The 19,671-nt window shown below is 40.4% G+C and overlaps 1 protein-coding gene across 2 annotated transcripts; it reads left to right on the top strand.

Moving 5' to 3' along the window:
* The first annotated feature begins 1,434 nt into the window (after nucleotides 1-1,434).
* On the top strand, nucleotides 1,435-18,499 carry LOC119022854 (multidrug and toxin extrusion protein 1-like). 2 transcript variants are annotated; one of them, XM_037104239.1, is made up of 16 exons: nucleotides 1,438-1,855; nucleotides 7,354-7,455; nucleotides 7,585-7,653; nucleotides 7,805-7,953; nucleotides 8,777-8,819; nucleotides 11,378-11,422; nucleotides 11,525-11,622; nucleotides 12,485-12,582; nucleotides 12,779-12,960; nucleotides 13,173-13,281; nucleotides 13,610-13,685; nucleotides 13,938-14,007; nucleotides 14,115-14,247; nucleotides 14,350-14,444; nucleotides 14,529-14,598; nucleotides 14,725-18,499. In XM_037104239.1, exons 1-16 carry the CDS (start codon nucleotides 1,712-1,714, stop codon nucleotides 14,970-14,972), a joined length of 1,731 nt encoding a protein of 576 aa, XP_036960134.1. In that variant the 5' UTR covers nucleotides 1,438-1,711; the 3' UTR covers nucleotides 14,973-18,499. The 2 variants fall into 2 exon arrangements, with proteins under 2 accessions (XP_036960142.1, XP_036960134.1); XM_037104247.1 differs by lacking the exon at nucleotides 7,585-7,653 and having other exon boundaries at nucleotides 1,435-1,855.
* The last annotated feature ends 1,172 nt before the right edge of the window (nucleotides 18,500-19,671 follow it).

Raw genomic sequence — 19,671 nt, 5'->3', positions numbered from 1 at the left:
GTTGGCAATGCCCTAACCAGAGAAGGTTTGGGCTCTTTGTACAAGTATGTCATGTGAGTGAAAGCTCCAGAAAAGCTTGTAAATAGACCTTGAAATGGTCAAAGTCAAGGATGGCTGATGAATTTGAACCCAGTACCTCTCTGTAAGGCTGCAAAGATCACCACTAAACCACTGGGCCTCCAACATGTGTACAGCGTACTGTATTTGGGTGGGTATAACTAGCGGGCTGTGTAGGGCAGGGGGGCTGTGATCAACCCTGTCAGTAGTGGATACAAGCATCCATCACATCCAGCTGAAAGTGAACCTGTTGATAAGTGCTCAGGTGAAAGTGTTGTGCACTGTGACTAGTAAAAATGTCATTGGGGATATCCACAATACATATACAGATGTCCATGATTGCATTTTTAACAGTAATAATAAATTGTGGATTTCCGTAATGACATTTTTACTAGTTGTTAAACCAGGGCCTAGGGGAAACCCTGGTGCAACAAAAAATGAGACTCCCCTCTTACTCCAAGCACCACCAGCAGTAAAGCGTTTTTAAATGATTTTAACAAACATAGCGGGTACACAAACATGCATGCTGGCAGTCTGTGACAATGGAGGAGAGCCTCCAAGAACTGGGCAGAGCCAACCTTCAAACTTCTGGTTCCAAGGCAGCAGCCAATCAGCTCCCTGGGGTAACCTGCAGCCACTCAAATACACCTGCAACCAATCACAGGCAGACACATACTCTCACTCAGGTGAAAAAAGAGGGATGTTTAAAACAGACAAACATTTATGACCTCTAGGGTCGTAACTCTATCTATCCATCCATCCAAATATCATTCTGGATATCTGAAATGAAAATTATGAGTAGTAACAATTGTATTGAAGATATCTGAAATGAGAGTTTTTTCCTAGAAAGAATGGTAATTAAAGATATCCACAATAACATTCTTACTAGTAGGAACTGTATTTCTGTATTTCAAGGTATCTACAACTTTGATTGTACTTGTCAAAATTAAATTCAAGATATCTTTAAATCCTTAAAAAGTGGCCATTTTAACATTTAATAGCTAGACTGGATATTGCAGGTATCTGTAATTCAATTATTCCTAGTCAAAGAGAACATTTCAGATAAACACAATGACATTCTTCCTTTCCACAACTGTCATTTCAGACATCCACAACATCATTCTTCCTCGGACAAATGAGGTCACTTTTGCCATTCATGTGTATTGGGCTTTCAATTTCAGAAATCCACAATTACATTCTGGATATCTGCAATAGAATTCTGACTAGTGAGAATACAATTTTGACCAGGAGAAATTATATTATGGCTATCTAAAATGTAATTAATTATCGATAGGAGTGTGGTTCGACTAAAAGTTAAAACGGCTAGCCATGGGCGACGAACAGCAGGAGGAGGAGCACCGTTATGTGGAGTGTCATCACAAGTCGTCGGCTGCTCCTGAAGACCCCCCCTGACCGTAGAGACACAGGAAGTCCTCTTTGCTCCTGACGTCACACGTCAGAACCGGTTTCAGTTTGAGGCGCGAGGCGATGTTGTTGACGTGTTGCAGCCTAACGGGAACCCAGAAGCAGCGGGTCTGGTCAGCACCTCCTTTGACTGCACGCAACGTTTTTAATCAGACGCCAAAAATGGCGAACAAGTTGATATGTAGAGACGTAGCCAGGCTGCCTGTTTGAAGCGCGTCCCTTTTCGGATATGGACGGTCCTGCACCGCTTGAAGCGGTTCCTTCTGCCCACAGCTCCGGCGGCAGAGGCTCCTGGCCGAAGCGCTTCAGAGGCTGCGTCCCGTCACACTACCGGGTTGAGATGGTGCAGCTTGTGACGCTAGCAGGACCGGTGGTAAGATTAGAAAGAGCACCTCACCTGTTATCCAGGGCTGAAAGAACTGACAAGTGCCACAGACCGCTGACAGTGGGTTTTTTTTAAAAACAGCCTAACGCTATGTAGGCTAAGGCCCTGTCCACACCAGACCAGGTTATTTTGCAGCCGAGGTTTTGTTAAATAAAATTCCGCGTCCACACGAGTGGTGTGATAAAAATAACCAAGAATAACTCCGTACACACGCAACTGTAAAATCCGCCACCAAGTGATGCAATATACGCGTATATCCCTAGCCACAGCATAAGTTAGGGATGGAAGGCTGTTTTAACCAATCAAAATAGTTTAAAACCGGAGGGGGGGCGCGTGGCAAATACCAAAACACAAACAACAATGGCGACTCGCAGGGGTGCATCGTTTGTTTGCTAGCGAGAGGAGCAGTCTCCTTCGTTACTCATCCAGGCGCCGCTGTTGTTGCATTAGTTGTTGGACGTGATGAAGTTGCTGTTTACTGGCTTGCTGTCAGATGTGTTCAGCTGTCATGTCCAGCTGCTCAACCTAATGCAGCAACGGCGGCGCACCTATTGCTGTGGCATATGTATTACACATATATTGCATCACGTGGTGGCAGATTTTACAGTTAAGTGTGTATGGAGTTATTCTTGGTTTGGTATTACACCACTGGTGTGGATGCAGAATTTTATGTAACAAAACCTCGGTTGCAAAATAACCTGGTCTGGTGTGGAAAGGGCCTTCGTAGTTCTTCTTTCGGTTGTTGCAGCTTACTTTGCTACACAATCATAAAAATGGTCACACAGAAACAAGCGGGCTGCTACTTGTCTGAAGTGTGGATGTTAAAGTGGTTTGCATTAGTTGATAAAACAACAGCAGTTGATGAAGCAACACTACAGACTGTGGTTCAGGGGTAAAGCCAGTGTCCTGGTAACGGAAAGTCGCTAGTTTGAATTCCCTGGACTGCATGTCGAAGACGCTGAAGTCCAAACTGCTCCTGATGTGCTGTTTGGCACCTTGCCTGGTAACCACTGTGATCAGTGAATGAACATATGAATTAGTGTGACTTACTTTTGACAGAAGTATCTGCTAAATTCCATGATGTATTGTGTAGGCTCCTCGTTTGGATGCTGAGCCTACAAACAGTGATGCTGTCAGTGATCTGTGCAACTAACTTACCTATCAAATCCTAAAGCCAGCGCTCATTCATTTTATCTTGCGTTCATTTCAAACAATGATAGGCATTGCTTTCCCTTTCCTTTAGGCATTTATTTAACTTATTAGATTGTCACTTTGTTGAGTACTACAAGCAGAAACAAATCTTTTACCAATTGAATGCCTCAGGAAAAAAAAAAAAGTTTTACATATTAAATATAAATATTGTCAGCACCTTGATAGCGAAAGGACGCCGAGTTTTTCATACACACATGAACATCACAGACAGCTGTAGCTCATATTGTCAGTATATCCCTAACCATAATGTATATAAGGATAACTATGTCAGCCAAGCTGAATATGGTGATTAAGAGGTGAGAATGATGAGCTGAGGATAAGATGTCTTCCATTTCTGGTGCACTCAAATCTTGAGGAAATGTGGAGGACAGAAACTGACACAATCAAATCAGATAAATAGATTACTGAATAAATGAATATGCAAATAGATGTGCATAAAACCAAAATTACATGTAGGAATTCATTTGAGAAATGCGACATAGATTTTTCTGCTTTAATTAGCTTTTTTTCTCCTTGCATTAATTCTCCTCTTGTAGTTTTTGATTGATTGATTTCTTATTGTTGTTATTATTTTGCCCTTTGCCTTTCTCACACAGTTTACTTCCAAACATATGTATTTTCAAATTTTGTTCTCACATTTCTTCCTGCATTTTTCAGTTCCATTTTGAAAATGAGAGAGGGCTGTCCTTCAGAGTATGTCATTGGGTTAACTTTTCACAAATTGGTTCATCGTCTTTATCAGAAAGAAATTCTTATATAGTCTAGTATTCAAAACTGGACCCACAATGCAGACGCTGAGACAGGAGTTCTAAGCAAAGGCAGTTTTGATGACAAAAAAAAAAACCCAACAAGTTCAAAAAGAGGCAGCAGTTACCAGAAAACCCTCTGTGGATAGTTCAGACCTGGGTTTCTGAAGAGACAACAGGCACTGGACAGGCTGGTGCGTGTGGCGGGTCTGCGGCACAGAGGGGGAAAAAGGCAGGCTTTAAACAGGCGAAACAAATACAGAGCAGAATTACACAAAATCTTCTAAACAAGGTCTATATGTGTTACCACATACGAACTGGTGGAGGCTGGAGGGGAAGGACTGGCTTAAAACAAGTATCTGGTGATTAGTGTAGATGGACGGCAGGTGAGTGGAGCAGCAGGTCCCCTCTCACCTGGCTGATGATCAGAGAGCAGGTCAGCCATGCCCAGCCTGAGACAGCACTAACAGACAGAGGGAGACAAACATCCAACAAGAAGGGAGGGGAAAACACAGGAGAAACAAGGGGAAATTGACAAAGCACAACAGATCCTAACAGAAATACTTTAAAAACACATTAGTTTAAGAACGAACTGATCAAAATTAAATGGGAGAGTAAATGAATTATTGATACATATGTACATACATTGATAACCGGCTTCCAGAGCAAAGGTGCAGGAGTAGCTTAGGGACTTTAACACAAGCAAACCACTTTTTCAGCAGTTGACTCCAGCTCCCCACTCCCAGCAGCACCCTGGCTGTTCCTCTGAGCAACCTCTCCAGGACACAGCCCCACACCCATCCCCACAGCAGACGCCAGCTATATCATTTTGGGGCATGTAGAGGGCGGGAGGGAGGTTGAGTTCAGGGACCTGGTGGACAGTTTTGTGAGGTGGTGTGGGGAGAACCACCTGCAGCTGAACGTGGCGATGATGAAAGAGATGGTGGTGGACTTCAGGGGGAACAAGCCCCCCGCCCTCTCCAGTCTGCATCGGGCAGACAGATGTGGAGTGCAATCACACAAATACCTGGGAGTTGTGCTGGACAATAAACTGGAGTGGTCCACAAACACAGACGCAGTCGTCAAGAAGGGCCTGAGCCGGCTTTACTTTCTGAGTAAGCTCAGGTCCTTTATGTCTGTAACCAGATGCTCCAGATGTTTTATCAGTCTTTTGTCGCAAGCACCATCTTCTTCGCTGTGGTGTCTCAGCAAGAAGGCAGAGTCCATTGTTGGCTCAAAGCTTGTTACCCTGTAGGGTTTGGTGGAAGACAGGATGCTGGCATTTGCCTCCCACCTCTCCATAAAACTGTGGACAAGCTTATGAGCAGATTCAGCAAAAGACTCATTCAAGCTTGCTGCCCAAATCATTCCTACCCGGTGCCATCATAGTAGCTGTGTCCCGGTTCAGGAGCAGCATCCTTCAAGGATCCAGTCTTTGCCGCCTGCAGAGGAGAAGAAGAAGAAGAAGAAGAAGAGACCTGCAGGCTGCGTCAAATGTTGTTAAATGGGATGGTCTAGCCTTCGGAGCATTTCCTGGTTGCGTCACCAGATACCCCCCCCCCCACACACACACACCCGTACGTCACTATTTATGCAGTGCAGGTCCGCAAAAGGGACAAGAAGAGTAAAGTTTGACTGTCAGATCTGTTTGAGCTACAGGAATTCCTGATTTCCTTTTAAAGCCTCCTCCATGTGGAGGAGGAGGAGAAGCGGCTCTGGTTTATCCTGGTTGAGAGGACCGTGGAGAGGTTCACCTGTTATTAAGCTCACAGTAGTGTTATCATTATTATAATTATTAGCTAGCTAACAGTTAGAGTTCATTAACATATCAATACATGTCATCGATACTGTTCATCACCACATGGACAGAGGAGACTGGACCCCCAAACACACCCTGAGTACCGACCCAGATGATGTCCCACTGACACCAGGGTCTTTATTGTGTTAATAGTTAATAATAATCTGTAAATTGTTATTGATGCTGTAATTCTGTCAATAGTTGTAAATGTTAAGACCTTGATAATAAAAGAAAATATTGAATCCTTCTAGTCTCTGAAATGTATCACTTGATGCCGTTTGCTGTTAAAAATTGTACTTAAGCTGTAAATATTGAATGGAATAGACAATGTGTAACAATAGAACAATATTTTATTTCATGAATTATGTAAAATGAACAAATATGAACAAATGATTTAAAAAGGACTCAAATTAACTAAATAACAGAAATAATGTAAGGATTATCTCTGGAGCAGGTAAGAGCCTCTCCATCCTCTCTGCAGCCTTATTGTCCTTCTTCATCCTCCCTCCTCCTCTTTCTCCTCGGCCCTGGCTGGCTCTCCTCCTCATCATTGTCTTCATCCTCCTCCTCCTCCTCCTCCTGGTCACTCAGGCAGTTAGGACAGGACGGCAGTGGAAGGCCTCTGTCCTAACACCATGAGGACACACCAGGACCCAGTAGCAGCGCTGGGCCTTCCACTGACACCCGCTGACATCAGGGCTGATACATCAGCTATTTATTATATATTATTGCCTTATATCCATCTAGCCGCTGTGGAATGTTTCACCCTGTGAGCAAATGTTGGTTCTGACCAGGGACAGTGATGAAGCTTCTCTGTTTGCTCCCTAAAACAAAATGAAATGTAAAAGATGTTTTGTGTTATGTCAACTGACAAAAAAGTTATAATAAAGCAAAAAAATATAATCATCATAAGTATAATCATAAACTTAGCTCTTTATTCAAACGTTTAACTAGACTTTATAGTTTACAGTCTGGAAATAAAGCGGGGATCACCGCCTGAGCTGATTGTGTTCATCTTGGTCCATTTATGTATATGAAGTAAAACGAGTCTACAACATCTCCACAGTCACAATAAGATATAAGTCTGAACATCTAACGTTTGAAAGTGAAGGCTATTAAGGCTTTACTTCCAAAGGCACCAAGCTGAGCATTACCAGCGTTGGATGTTCAAATGAGTAACAACCGAGTATAGGTCACCATTATTTATTTATTTATTTCTTCCCTTCAGGAGTGCAATGAATCTTGGGCAATTTATAGCCTCCTGGCAGAGGGAAAAGCAGGCAGCATTTGTGAGGTGCATTGAATTGGGACAGCCTTCGTGCGGCGCTGTGTCGTAATTGCACTTTAATTGCGCACTCCGAAGTATGTTGCACCTGAACACAGCCACTATATAAGACACACTCCATAACACTCAAATAATGTTCTTTAAATTATTATTACTCGATACTGTACCATATCCTCCTCTATCTATCTATCTATCTATCTATCTGTCTACACATGCAAATTAAAGCAAATATCAATTGATGTCACATCAAAAAAAAAATCAGAGCAACTTTAGCCCATTCAAACTAACATGTAACCAAAACATTTGTTGAACCCAGTGCTGAACGGATATTAGATTGAATCTGCTTCAGGTTTGCTCCAAGTTAAGTCTTTAATGTGCTGTGTTTTGAATTTTTTTGACAACTTAGTTTCAATTACTCACATATCTGTTTTTTTTTCCTTGCCAGATCATTTCCCAGCTGATGAGCTTCATGATCAGTATCGTCAGCATGATGTTCTGCGGCCACTTGGGGAAAACAGAACTAGCAGGGGTATCTTTGGCAGCTGCGGTGAGGAGAAATGCTTCTGAGCCCAATCTTTGTTTATACTGGCTTCCCAGACTATTTGCTGTTATTGTCCACTGTAGTCTTGCCTATGATTTTTTTAAATTTATATGGCCATGCTTCTGTCAATTGCAGGTGGTTAATGTCACTGGTATTTCCATTGGCATTGGTTTGTCATCAACTTGTGATACCCTCATGTCTCAGGTATCCTCACCAGATGTTCTTCTATCCCCTTAGAAACAGCTCAGCGCTGAGCTTTTGTATCACGTTTGTTTTCTTGCCCTATTCAAACCTTTGCTTAGTAGTGTGATCACTGTTGTTGAACTCTGTTTATTTATCCACCTGTTTCATACAGACGTATGGGAGCGGTAATTTGAAGCGTGTGGGTGTCTTTCTTCAGCGAGGGATTCTGATTCTTCTGCTTGCCTGTTTCCCCTGCTGGGCCGTCCTCATCAACACTGAACCAATCCTACTCGCCGTCAGACAGAGCCCAGAGGTTGCCAGGTCAGTCCCAGTGATGAAGTAAATTTGTATGGAGCTGTTGTTGTCGGCTCTCTCAGGCCATGTTCATATGTATACAGATATTTTTCGAAAAACAGACATTTTCTCCCTCAGTTTTGAAAACAGATTCTATCTACATATTTTCCAAAATATGGACCAGTAAGTGGCTTTAAAGTCTATACAGACAACACAGCAGACACCAGAGGAGACCACCATGAGCATGCAAAGTGAACGTATTCTATTTAAGGGACCAACGTGTAGGATTTAGTGGCAGCTTGCTATCAGCTGAATGCAGCTTGCTTCGTCTTCTTTTATGCTGGCTGCAAGAGAAACACAAGAGGCCCTCTCCAGAGCCAGTGTTTGCTTTGTCCGTTCTGGGCTACTGTGGAGACATGGTGGTGCAACACATTAGACTCTTGAAGAGAACCAGCTCCCTCTGTACAAATGAAAGGCTCATTTTAAGGTAACAACGATAAACTTCTTAGTATCAGGTGATTAAACACATATTCAAACAAAATTATGGATGATAAATTTCATATCTGCCAACAGATCCCCTTTAAATAAAATCATCTATAACCTTATATATCCACAATCCAAAACCATAGAGAACTACTAAGTTGATAGTTGTAGTTGATGCTCATTACAGAAGAACAACAGCAGGAATGCGCCTATGCACTCCTAAAAGTGGAATCTCCTTTTTAGTGACCTCAATTGTTATTAAAATGTAATGTTGATTACTCGAATATCCTCATGTTACATACATGATATATAGTCTTATGAAATAATTCTACATGTTTTTTAAATACACATTATTTGTCTTTTTAAGTGTCTCCCAGCTGTATGTGAAAATCTTCATGCCTGCACTGCCGGTGAGTTTGTTGTTCTTTGTGATCTGTGAATCAAGGTACTAATGAAACATTTCAGAGAGAACTCGGAACTTAAGTAGTAGAGCAGTCGTCTAACATCACACAACAATGGCAGCACCCATGTGAATGGGGCTGGCTGACTTTTAGGCTACAGTGTTTTTGTTAGGTGAGTGAATGTTCAGGCATGGATGGCTCATAAGCAAAAACACATGGCAACCACGAAACTTCTGCTACAGAGGAACTGGAGGGGACTGCCGGGGGCCATGCAATAAGGCAGTGGCTAACATATCCCACATTTAAAATTCATCTTAAAGAAAAACCAGAGCTGTGGACACATTTAAATGGACATGTTGTTGTTTATGTTGACATGTTGACATAATGTTTTCAGTTTGTTTTTGTATTGTGTATCGTGTATCTGTATAGTGTTATTTGTAATTTTATTGTTCTTGTTATCTGTCAAAGGACTTAGCTTTCATGCTAAAACCAACATGTCGTCATTGTGTATTTTTATCCTGATTATACTGACCATTATTGACTTGCTCTGTCTGTATCATATAAACAAATAGATAAATGAATAAATAAATAAATACCAAGATAAAAAAGTTGAGTTCAGTTTGTGACCACCAGGCATATAAAAACCTTCACTGCACAGCTGGCCGTGTTGTGTGATGTCAGACAACTGCTTCTTCATAAGGTCAGGGTAGATGGATGCACCGCAGGTTTATAAGCAGGAATTTCATCTTTCAAGGGCATTCTATTGTTCTTTTTCTTGTACAAGGTTGGGAGTTTCTGACTCCAAGTTGTCTGGAATGCAGCATAAGTGCCGCAGGGCTGATGAGAAAAGTGGGAACAGGTGTGAGAAAGGAGTGAGAAAAAAGGAGAAAAAAGTCAGAAGGCATCTGGTGGACAGCTCAATGATCAGAGCAGACTGTTTTTTTGGGGAAGGTGGCCTTAAAGACACTGAAATGGAGCATCTAGGCAGAGGGTGAGGAGATGTAATGAGGAGTTAAAGGAAAGTACATGGACTGGGGGAAGTGAGCAGGAGATGGAGGGAGGCACACAGAGAGAGCATTGCAGATGGTTAAGGATGACTGTGACTGAAGGAAGGAATGTGCAAATAAATGTGTGAATAAATATTTCAGCAGTCAGCTAGACAGTGTTCTTCTCTTTATCATGTTGCACCTTACACTGTGATGACATTCATTTTGGTAATGTATTGTTTTGTAGCAAATTTTATACCCTACAAATCAAGGTGTTTTAGCAGGCTGCAGCTCAAAGCCTTTAAAAGTCCCATATTGTAGGAAGTCAGATTTCCTGTCCTTTTTTATTACAAAGCAGACTGCTTTGCTGTATAAATGCTGTAAAAGTATCAAAACAGTCAATCCGTTGCAAAATGCAAATAGTCCCTATTCAGAAACTGTGCCTCCAAACAAGCAGCCAGGATTTTTATCAGGGTGTGATGTCAGAACTTCGTGGTCTTCGCTCTGACCCACGGCCCCAGCCTGCTCTTGGTTGCAAAAATACGCCAGAGCTGATTAGTGAAAGCATTGCGTGGTGCCTGCCAGGGCATGTGAGCGGAGCGGAGCACGGAGTGAGTGTGGAGCGAGCATGCAAAATATAGTTGGAGCGCAGAGCGGGTTTTAATCCAAAGGCCAGAGCGATGGTTCTGTTTCGATCCAGTTCCGATACCACTGGCAGTTCAAGGCCATCCACTGGCTCAAACAGACAGAACACAGAAAGAGGACGAGGTGACAGCCCAAAACAATCAACTGTTCTTTACAAACTGAAAAGGGTTTCAATCGACAGGCTCTCTCCAGCAACAAAGCCGCTGCACGTCAGTTTAGGCAACATCGGGCAGTGTGTCCCAGGCTAATACGGTGGAAAACATCAGGAATTGCTCCCTCTTTTAAATTTGAGCGAGCATGGAGAGATTTCACCGGAGCTGAATGAAATTTTAGGTGAGCGGAGAACGGTCTTTGAGCGGAGCTGTCTGGTATAACTTTGAGTGATGGAGCGAAGGAGCGAATACCCACGTAAGCAGGGAGCGGAAATTCTCGCTGCTCAGCTCCGCTCACATGCTCTGGTACCTGCTCGGGCCTGCGAGAACTGACCAACCAGACTTGGCTTTATGGGAGGAGGGCCTTAAAGACACTAAAGCCCTAAAACAGAGCATCACGACAGGGTAATAGAGATGCTGAAGCAATGGACTGTATTAGAAAAACAATGGGTTTTCTGCTCATCAAAGCATGTAGCATCTTCCAATAGACGCCAACAATAAACGTACAAAGCTGATAAATAGGGTAGTGGGAGACCTTTAAATTTATTATTGCTATAAGGCAGGTCTACTCAGTGATTTGCAACATTGGTCTGAGGGGAAGCTGCCTTGAAATGAACACATTTTTGTTCCTTCACTGTATCTATAGTCATATAACCCTATGTTCAACAGATATAGATTTAATAAAAAAATGTTTATACTTCATATATTACTCTCCAGCTCACATTCACTCATTGCTGTGCCAAATTAGCACTGCTTAAATTGTATGTGTGTCTGTCTTCTCCAGGCAGCTTTTATGTACCAGCTGGAAGGAAGGTATCTCCAGAATCAGGTGATCGAGGCTACTTCATGAAATTGAATAACAGCTGAAGCACTGACGCTATTAAAATCAACATCAAACCCATTAACTATTGCGTTGTGCTGTGGATTACAGGGGATCATGTGGCCACAAGTCATAACTGGAGGGATCGGAAATGTCCTCAATGTGGTGATCAACTACATCTTCCTCTTTCCTCTGGAGCTTGGGGTCGCGTGAGTTCTTTTTTATATCAAAATCATGTGTTATAGATTAGTTGTTGATTGATCAATAACAGTCAATCTTTAGGTCTTTTACACAAGCAAAGTTATTGTTCTTACACCTCCAGTTTCCCAACACCAGGTTTATGACATACTGTATGTGTACATACACACACACACACACACACACACACACACACACACACACACATTTCTTTTTAAACACGCCAGACAGTTTGATCAGGCTTTCGTGTCTGTGTGGTTGGACTCACAAATACTACCCTTAAAAACACACTAATGCTGAAAGAACTAGTCGATTAATATTCTCACCTGGCCTTGGAGCTAAAAAAAAAACACTTGCACTCATATTGTCCAAATGAATTGCTGTAACATCTTAGAAATAACAGTTTGAGTTTATGGTAATTGCAATACATTCTGTGTTTGGACCTCCAAATTAGCTGGTAGGAGCAAATAAGTCAAAATGAGTTGGACATAATTACAAGCTGTTTCTTCAGATGAATAAATAAACTGGCAGGTTCTAAATGTTACAGCAGCAGTGCATGATGCTTACTTTGACACAATGAGGAAACAGGTCTGAAAAACCAACATGGTATCTCTCTCTCTCTCATTTTTATTACTTTGTCGTCAAGGTAGTATTTAGCACTGCAGTGTAGAGGGGTTTCAGTTATTCTTGTTAATTATTGTAATATTATCTAATAAAAATCTGATGAATCATTCAAAATAAATATGTAGCATTCTTTACCATAATATCAGCTAACAGTAATATGTTGAAATTTCTCAACAAATTAGTCGTTCCTACTTTTTGTTTTTCTGCCCTCGCTCCAAAACCTGCTGGTTCCCCATGATGCCATTTCAGTGGATCTGCTGCAGCCAATGCAATCTCACAGTATCTGCTGGCTTCATTACTATATTTTTACATCTGCTGGAGGGGTCTGCACAAGGCCACGTGGGGAGGTCAGTCCTTATCCGGTTAATATCTGAAAATGTTTTCTTTTGTGTTTATTGAAGAATCTGCTGTAATAATTATGTTGTTCTGTCCAATACATTCATCCCATTTCATCATTCTCTTCTCTTACAGCGCAGAAATTGATTATCTTATCTTATGTCATCGTGTATTTACGCTCTATAACAACACATATCTGACCAACAGGTTGGTCTCTCGATTGTCTGCAGGAGTGGGGTCTCTTTGTCAAACTTGCCATTCCCAGCATGCTCATGATTTGTCTATCGTGGTGGATATTTGAAATTGGAGGACTCCTGGCTGGTGTGATAAGTGAGGTTGAGCTGGGAGCTCAGTCCATAGTCTACCAGCTGTGCATCATGGCCTACATGGTAACTCCTTGCTGAGATGGCCACTGGCCTCAGCTACATATTCATCATACAGTGGTGTCACTCCTCTTATCTAACTATCAGTAACAAAGCAGATACATGTATCTCCACGAATGTTCCTATAATGTAGGCATTTGTTTCATATGTCACTTAACATAATGTATTTAAATGTGAATTATATTCATCATGCAATGTCATGTATTCTTTTCTTATAGTTCCCTCTAGGATTTTCTGCTGCTGCCAGTGTACGGGTTGGGAATGCTCTTGGTGCTGGAAACATCAAGCAGGCCAAGCTCTCGTGCAAAGTCCCCATTGTTTGTGCATGTAAGAATCAAAGCATACAGCATATGATTTGTTCATTAGAACCAGAAAGTCATGAAAGTTATAAGAACACATATTTTAGATTTGACTCTGGCTGTATTTAACTAATTTAATACTAATATACTAAAATATTTTGTATTAAGAGTATATTTGCTACATTAGACCATGTGTCTCATCAACACAACAAACCCTTAACTATAGAAACGGAGAACAGTATACGAAAAGACATGCTTTTGTGTCAATTTTTTTTCAACATGTGTTCAAAGAAATACTATATTGCTCAACTGTATTGACAACAGGCACTGTTTTTTGTGTCTTTGTGCCGACACAGTCATTGTTGCCTGTTTTGTTGGTGGCAGTCTCAGCATCGCCAGAAATGTCATTGGATGTATTTTCACCTCAGATCAGTGAGTAGGGTCTTCAGTATCCTTCAGTATCTCGCACCAACAGAAACAAACAATGTCTCATTCGCACGCGGTTAAAGTTTCAGCTCTCTTGTCCATCATATTAATCAGTCAGCTACAGGTAATTCATAATGCTGCTTCCTTATTTAAAAACTAAAGATAATTGTCTCTAAACTTTTAATCTTACATTCCAGGTGTGACTGTCAGTATGATTTTTTTGTATCTAACAAGAATCTCTCTTTGCATCTTTCTTAGTGACATTCTTCAAAGAGTCGCCGATGTCATGCTTCTGTTTGGTTTCATGCACATTGGTGATGCCACGGCGGTGAGAAACAATGCAAAATGAACTGATTGATAGACATTATCCATTAAGCCTTTAATGCATACTGACGTGAATGGCTATTGAACTGTATGTGTATTTGGTATGATCAGGGTGTTGCTGCAGGAGTTCTCAGAGGAGTAGGGAAACAGTTGATTGGTGCTTTGTGTAATCTGGTGTCTGTCTACTTCATCGGCTTCCCCATCGGTGTGTCCCTGATGTTTGCAGCAAACATGGGGATTGTTGGTAAATCCAAAATTCTAATGTGGACTACTATGTTTTTTTGCTTTTAATTTGACATCTATCGTTCATAAAGGCCATTTAAACTCTTTGTCCATTTCTGTGCAGGACTGTGGACAGGACTTACTATTTGTGTGTCACTGCAGGCGATTGTTTTTATCACAGTTTTGAGCAAACTTGATTGGAAAAAGGCAGCTGAAGAGGTTGGTGGCTGCATCACCTTTTTATTAAAATGTATTTGAAGATACAACTCACTGTAAACTACCTTTTTCTGTGTCCCTGATCAGGCTTTTGTAAGAGCAGGAGTCCAGAACAAGATCACAGAAGAAAATCAGATGATAGAATTTGAACACAGAGGTGAATTCCTTCACTTTCTAGTTCTTCTGTAATCACATAAAACATTGTTTCTTTGGAAGGAGTCTTTTGCGACAGATTTGTGTTCGTACTTGACATCCCCTCTCATTTTGTACCTCAAACCTCCAGACTTGAATCAGAGCCCTATTGTGGTCAGTACTACTGTATCTGACAATGTGAGCGCTGAGGAGGATAACACAGACCTGGACCTGTATGACTCAGACCACAGTCCGCTGCTGTCCACTGCCACCAGAGAGGGCGATGTTCTGTCTGTAAATCAGCTGGTTTTATGGCGTGGAGTTACGTTGCTAATCATGATCTTCATCCTCATAGCTGGGATTATAACCAGCAACATTTTGATTAAACTGTTCAAGTGACTCATCCTAAAATCAGACATTGAGTGTCAAATGGCTGCTCAACATGTTGAATCCACTTAGAGTAAGCTTCACAGTCTGCAGCCCTGTGAAGCTTCCAGTTCCCATCAGGGTTATGAATGAGCTGGCTGGTCTGTCCCTCACATTCGTACTTTCTGCTGCAATACAGATTATTGAGAGCCAAGCTTCTTGTGATGACCTTGTGATGAGTCAAATCAAAGAGAGAACCAAATATTTTTCTTAGCTTACAGACCAAACCAGGGATAACATGTAAGTAAATGCTGGACATACAGCATGGAATGTGCATGTTGCTCTGGATGCTTGATGTGTCAGTGACATAAGTCACATTTTTGCCATCATGTAGGCCAAAGGGAACTTGATAAGTTTGTGATTTACAACATAGCAGTATTTATACTCTCTGTGTCTTACTTATTGCTTTTTACTGTATAATCTGCTCAGATATTCTGTTTGCTTCAAAAGAGAAATCCATCAATTTAGCTTAGCACACATAATTGTCAGACTTACAATGGATGGGTGGCAGACGCAGTTGAGCAGCAGGCTACAGAAATCTAGTAAGCTGACTTTTTTCTATCCCAACACTATCAGATTTTTCTTTAATGTTACACACTGCTTCCTGTAGAATTTCTATAATATTTATTTGATTGTGCAGTAACATCCGTGCTGCTGAAATACTCGCACATACAAGCCGCCTCTTTGAACAGAATATTTTAGGGGAGACATGACATAGTTTGAGTTTTTGTTTTTTTCATTTACTATTTTATTTTGAAGTTCTGTGTCAAGATTTGCTTTTCATTTCCTCTCTTTGTCAGTTTTCCTGCCCTTTTCGCTACTTTTGTTTCCAAAAAAACACTCACCTCTTGTGTGTTTAAGTGCTTGTCTTCCACTCACTCTTTGTCAGTTCATCATTTCTGTTTTGCCCTTGTCTTCCGGTGTCTCCTTGTCCCATTTTCCTGTCCCGTGTTTCCGGATTTTGGTTCATTTGGGTGCCCTTTGTTTGACAAACTGACCTACTGTCGAGGTTAAAAAAAAGTCAACCAAAAACATAGACACATAGGCAGAAAAGTAAAGCTTCAAATCCATATCCAAAATCGAAAAATATAGCAACAAAGGTAGTTGACTAAACAGGAGAAATCTAAAAAAACAAAAGCAACATCAAGAACAAACCGAAAGGGTAAAGTACAAACCAGAAATAACATGCGGATTCAGGAACCAAATACTGGAAAGACACAACAGGAAGAGTGGACAAGGAGACACAGGAACGAAAGGGAAAAACAGAACAGACGAAACTGACAAAGAGCAAGAGGATGACGAGAACTTAAATACACGGGTGACTGACTAATAGAACACAGGTGAGGCAAGAAAAAGGTGGGAAAACAGACAAGGCAAGGAAATGAGAAACAAAACAGGACACTAGAGGACAGAACTTCAAGTTTAACTTCTAGTTTAACAAGGTGTTCCAGAGCCTATAATATCCTCATGGTTAAGTGGGGAATCTTCCCCACACTTGCTTGTGAATGACTGAGCCTTTAGAGGATGCCTTTTTTCATGCCCCCCTCATGATACAATAACATGTTACTAATGAACCTGTTGTCATGGCAACTGAAAATCAGTCGTTTGTCTAGTGCAGATGAGAGTCAAATATTTATGACACAAGTGTGACACAACATTTCTAGTTAATTTAATTACTTTACTGCTTGCAAGAGTCAGGAGCATATAGATGACTGAAGACAGACAGTCTCTGTTCATCTTTTATAATAACCCAGAACAATAAATCATCCCAACATCTTTCTCATGATACACATCAACTTCTTATACGCTTCAAACATTGTTGTGTGTCATACATTAACCTAAGGTCAAAACTCTTTGAAGAGGCTTCACCAACCGCCTTCAGGATAATATGCTTGTCTAAGTTTCTTTTCAGTATACATTATACCATAGATAATACATGAATGCATCAATTCATACTCTGCAACCACATGATTATCACAAGACAGAGCTCATGTCAGAAGTCGACAGATAAGAGATTTCACTTTAAATACATGAAAATATTGTATCTGTATTGTTAAGTGTCATATGTAAGAACAATTTATAACTGTCTCTCCTCTGTCCCAACTTGGAAAAGTGTTGCTTGCATCAAATTCAGAGCAGGAATTTATATATTTTTTAATCAGTTTAGCTGATGTGATGAAATATATTGTCTTTGTACTGTCTTCAGATATATTATATATGTCAAAAATTATTAGCAAATGATCACATTATGTCAGTTTTAGAGAGTGTCCAAAGGTTTTGGGGAATAAGGATTTTTAGGTTCCCCAAGTGGAGTTAGAATGTGAGTTCAAAGATGTTTACGTTGTAGGATAAACTCTTTGAGTTGTTGTGATTTTTACTATGCTAAGCAAATATACACTGCTCAGAAAGAAATTAAACATTTTAATCACACATCAGATCTTGATGAACGAATATTCAAGTTGAGAATATTTATTGATGTACATGACATAATTTGTTGTGAACAAAATGTTTTAACAGTGTTCAAAAATCATCAACCCACTGAGGGCTGCCTGTCTTTGGCCACCACATGCAAAACCATTCACTTTTGGGGGTTGTCTTGCTTTTACCTCTTCATAACACCTGTTGTCACTTTGATTTGCTTTCTAAACAGACAGATTGATATCCCTGAAGTTTAACTGACCTGGTGTTTCATACTATGAAAATGAAGTGTCCTTTTTATTTTTTTGAGCAGTGTATAATGCTGGGGTTCACCTTGCATTTCAAATGAACACAATACAGACTGAAATGTGTGGTGTTCCCCAGGGTTCAATGCTTAAACCACCTTTATTCAATGTCAATTTGTTCACGTTACTGCTGTTTGAAATGACCCTAAGATTGTCTTATCTTTACTGAAACACACTTGTTTCTGTGTTTACGACATTGGTGTTGTTCTCATTAACTGTTGGGAATGCCAAATCGCACAAAATGCCAATTTCAATATAATGTTGCTTTAAAAGTTTTTTGTTATAATCTAAACATCACACATCCTCTTTCTTTGTTTTTTGTATAATGCCATGTTATTTTATTTCAATTAATACTGTTGTTGTTGGAACTGCTCTTAGTTTTGGTTAACATTTTTTTAATAACAGTTTTTTGTTTGATTATTCTAAATGGTTGCCTTAGTCAGATTAGAGTTTGATAGCTTGTCTTTCCCTTTTTAGCATGTTCAGTTTAGTCTAGTTAGAATTCTTTTTTTTTTTTTTTTTTTTTTTTTGGTTTATTTAGGAATTTTGGGTAACACTGTGGGCACCTGGGGTTATATAGGCAGAAGGATTGATATAGGACCAGCATGTACCTTGTTCGGCCCATATGTTTTGTTTGTTTGTTTATTTGTTTTTATCAGGGCAAGAGAGGCATGCAGATTTCCTTTGTTTTTTTGTTTGCTTGCTTGTTTTTGGAAAACATTTTTTTTTTTTAAAAAACAAAGGAACATTGAATGTACATTAAATTTCTTGTGCATATGAACATTACAAGCCCATGGTGCAGCAGTGACCCTTTGATTTTTATTTTCAAGTATTATTTCAAGTTTGATTTAACTTACTTGAAATCATTTTTAATTATCGTGCGTATGATGACAAAGATAATGTTTCTTTGAATAATCACTTTATTCTGCAATAACTGATTTTTGGTTACACAGCTAGTGTTGGCAGCTTGTGTGAGTGTCAGCAAGGCATTTCAGCTGGGACATCTTCAACTCTGAGCTTCTCTGTCAAACACTGTTTCTCAAAGAGCTCTAAGTTGTTCCAAGTGCAGATCATATTACTTCACAATAAAGAAAGATGTGATGTGAACACAGCAGCATTCGTAGGTCGAACACACATTAACAATTACTGGACACACTGTTGGAGGCGAATTTTAACAAAGCCAAGTAGTGATGACCTCTGTGCCATTTAACTCCCCCATTGGTTGAGTATGTTTCCGTGGTATGCCATCTTTGGTTCAATGATTGTTGAAATGATTCTGCATGTGCAGAATGTGAGACACTAAGTCTAATGTGTCACATTGGAAGGACCTTAGACTGGTTATGTATTATAATAAGCATTTTCTTACAATTTCAGGTCTGTTGGTTGGATTATGCTCCTTGGTCTGTAAGTGGCGTAACAGTCCCCATGTGGTCGAAATATTATTTAGACTGCTGTCTGTGCTGTCCTTTCTATGAAAGTATTTTTTCTATGTCTGTACGTATTTTTAGTTATTTACATGACATTGAAAAGAGAACAAATGGTGACAATGACTGTGCCACTGTTGAGTCTGCAACATAGTTAAACCTAAAATAGCCTCACTAGGATCAGGGGAGTTGGATGAGTTCCCATTATAAGCCTTAAACTGATTTTAACCTCATTAATTTCAGTAGAGTACTTGATAGGTCTTCAAATAAGCCATCCCCTCTTAGCAAGACAGCCAAATCCACAATTTCTTTCATGAGGGACCAAAATTTGACTGATGCCTGATGACAGATGCCCCCACGGGACAGGGATTATTCATTTTATTCACACCCACATGACACACACACACACACACACCCCCATAGATATTTTTTTGGTATTATCTGCTCAACTATCTCCTGACATAGTAGAGACAATAACAAAGGCCAGTTGGATTTACCTACTCTAATGTCTGTGGTATAGCTGTG

The sequence above is a fragment of the Acanthopagrus latus genome, chromosome 1 (assembly GCF_904848185.1).
Source record: "Acanthopagrus latus isolate v.2019 chromosome 1, fAcaLat1.1, whole genome shotgun sequence".
In the NCBI taxonomy this organism is placed as follows: domain Eukaryota; kingdom Metazoa; phylum Chordata; class Actinopteri; order Spariformes; family Sparidae; genus Acanthopagrus; species Acanthopagrus latus.
The sequence above is the reverse complement of the archived record's forward strand: the minus strand, read 5'-3'. Positions and strand labels throughout refer to the sequence as shown.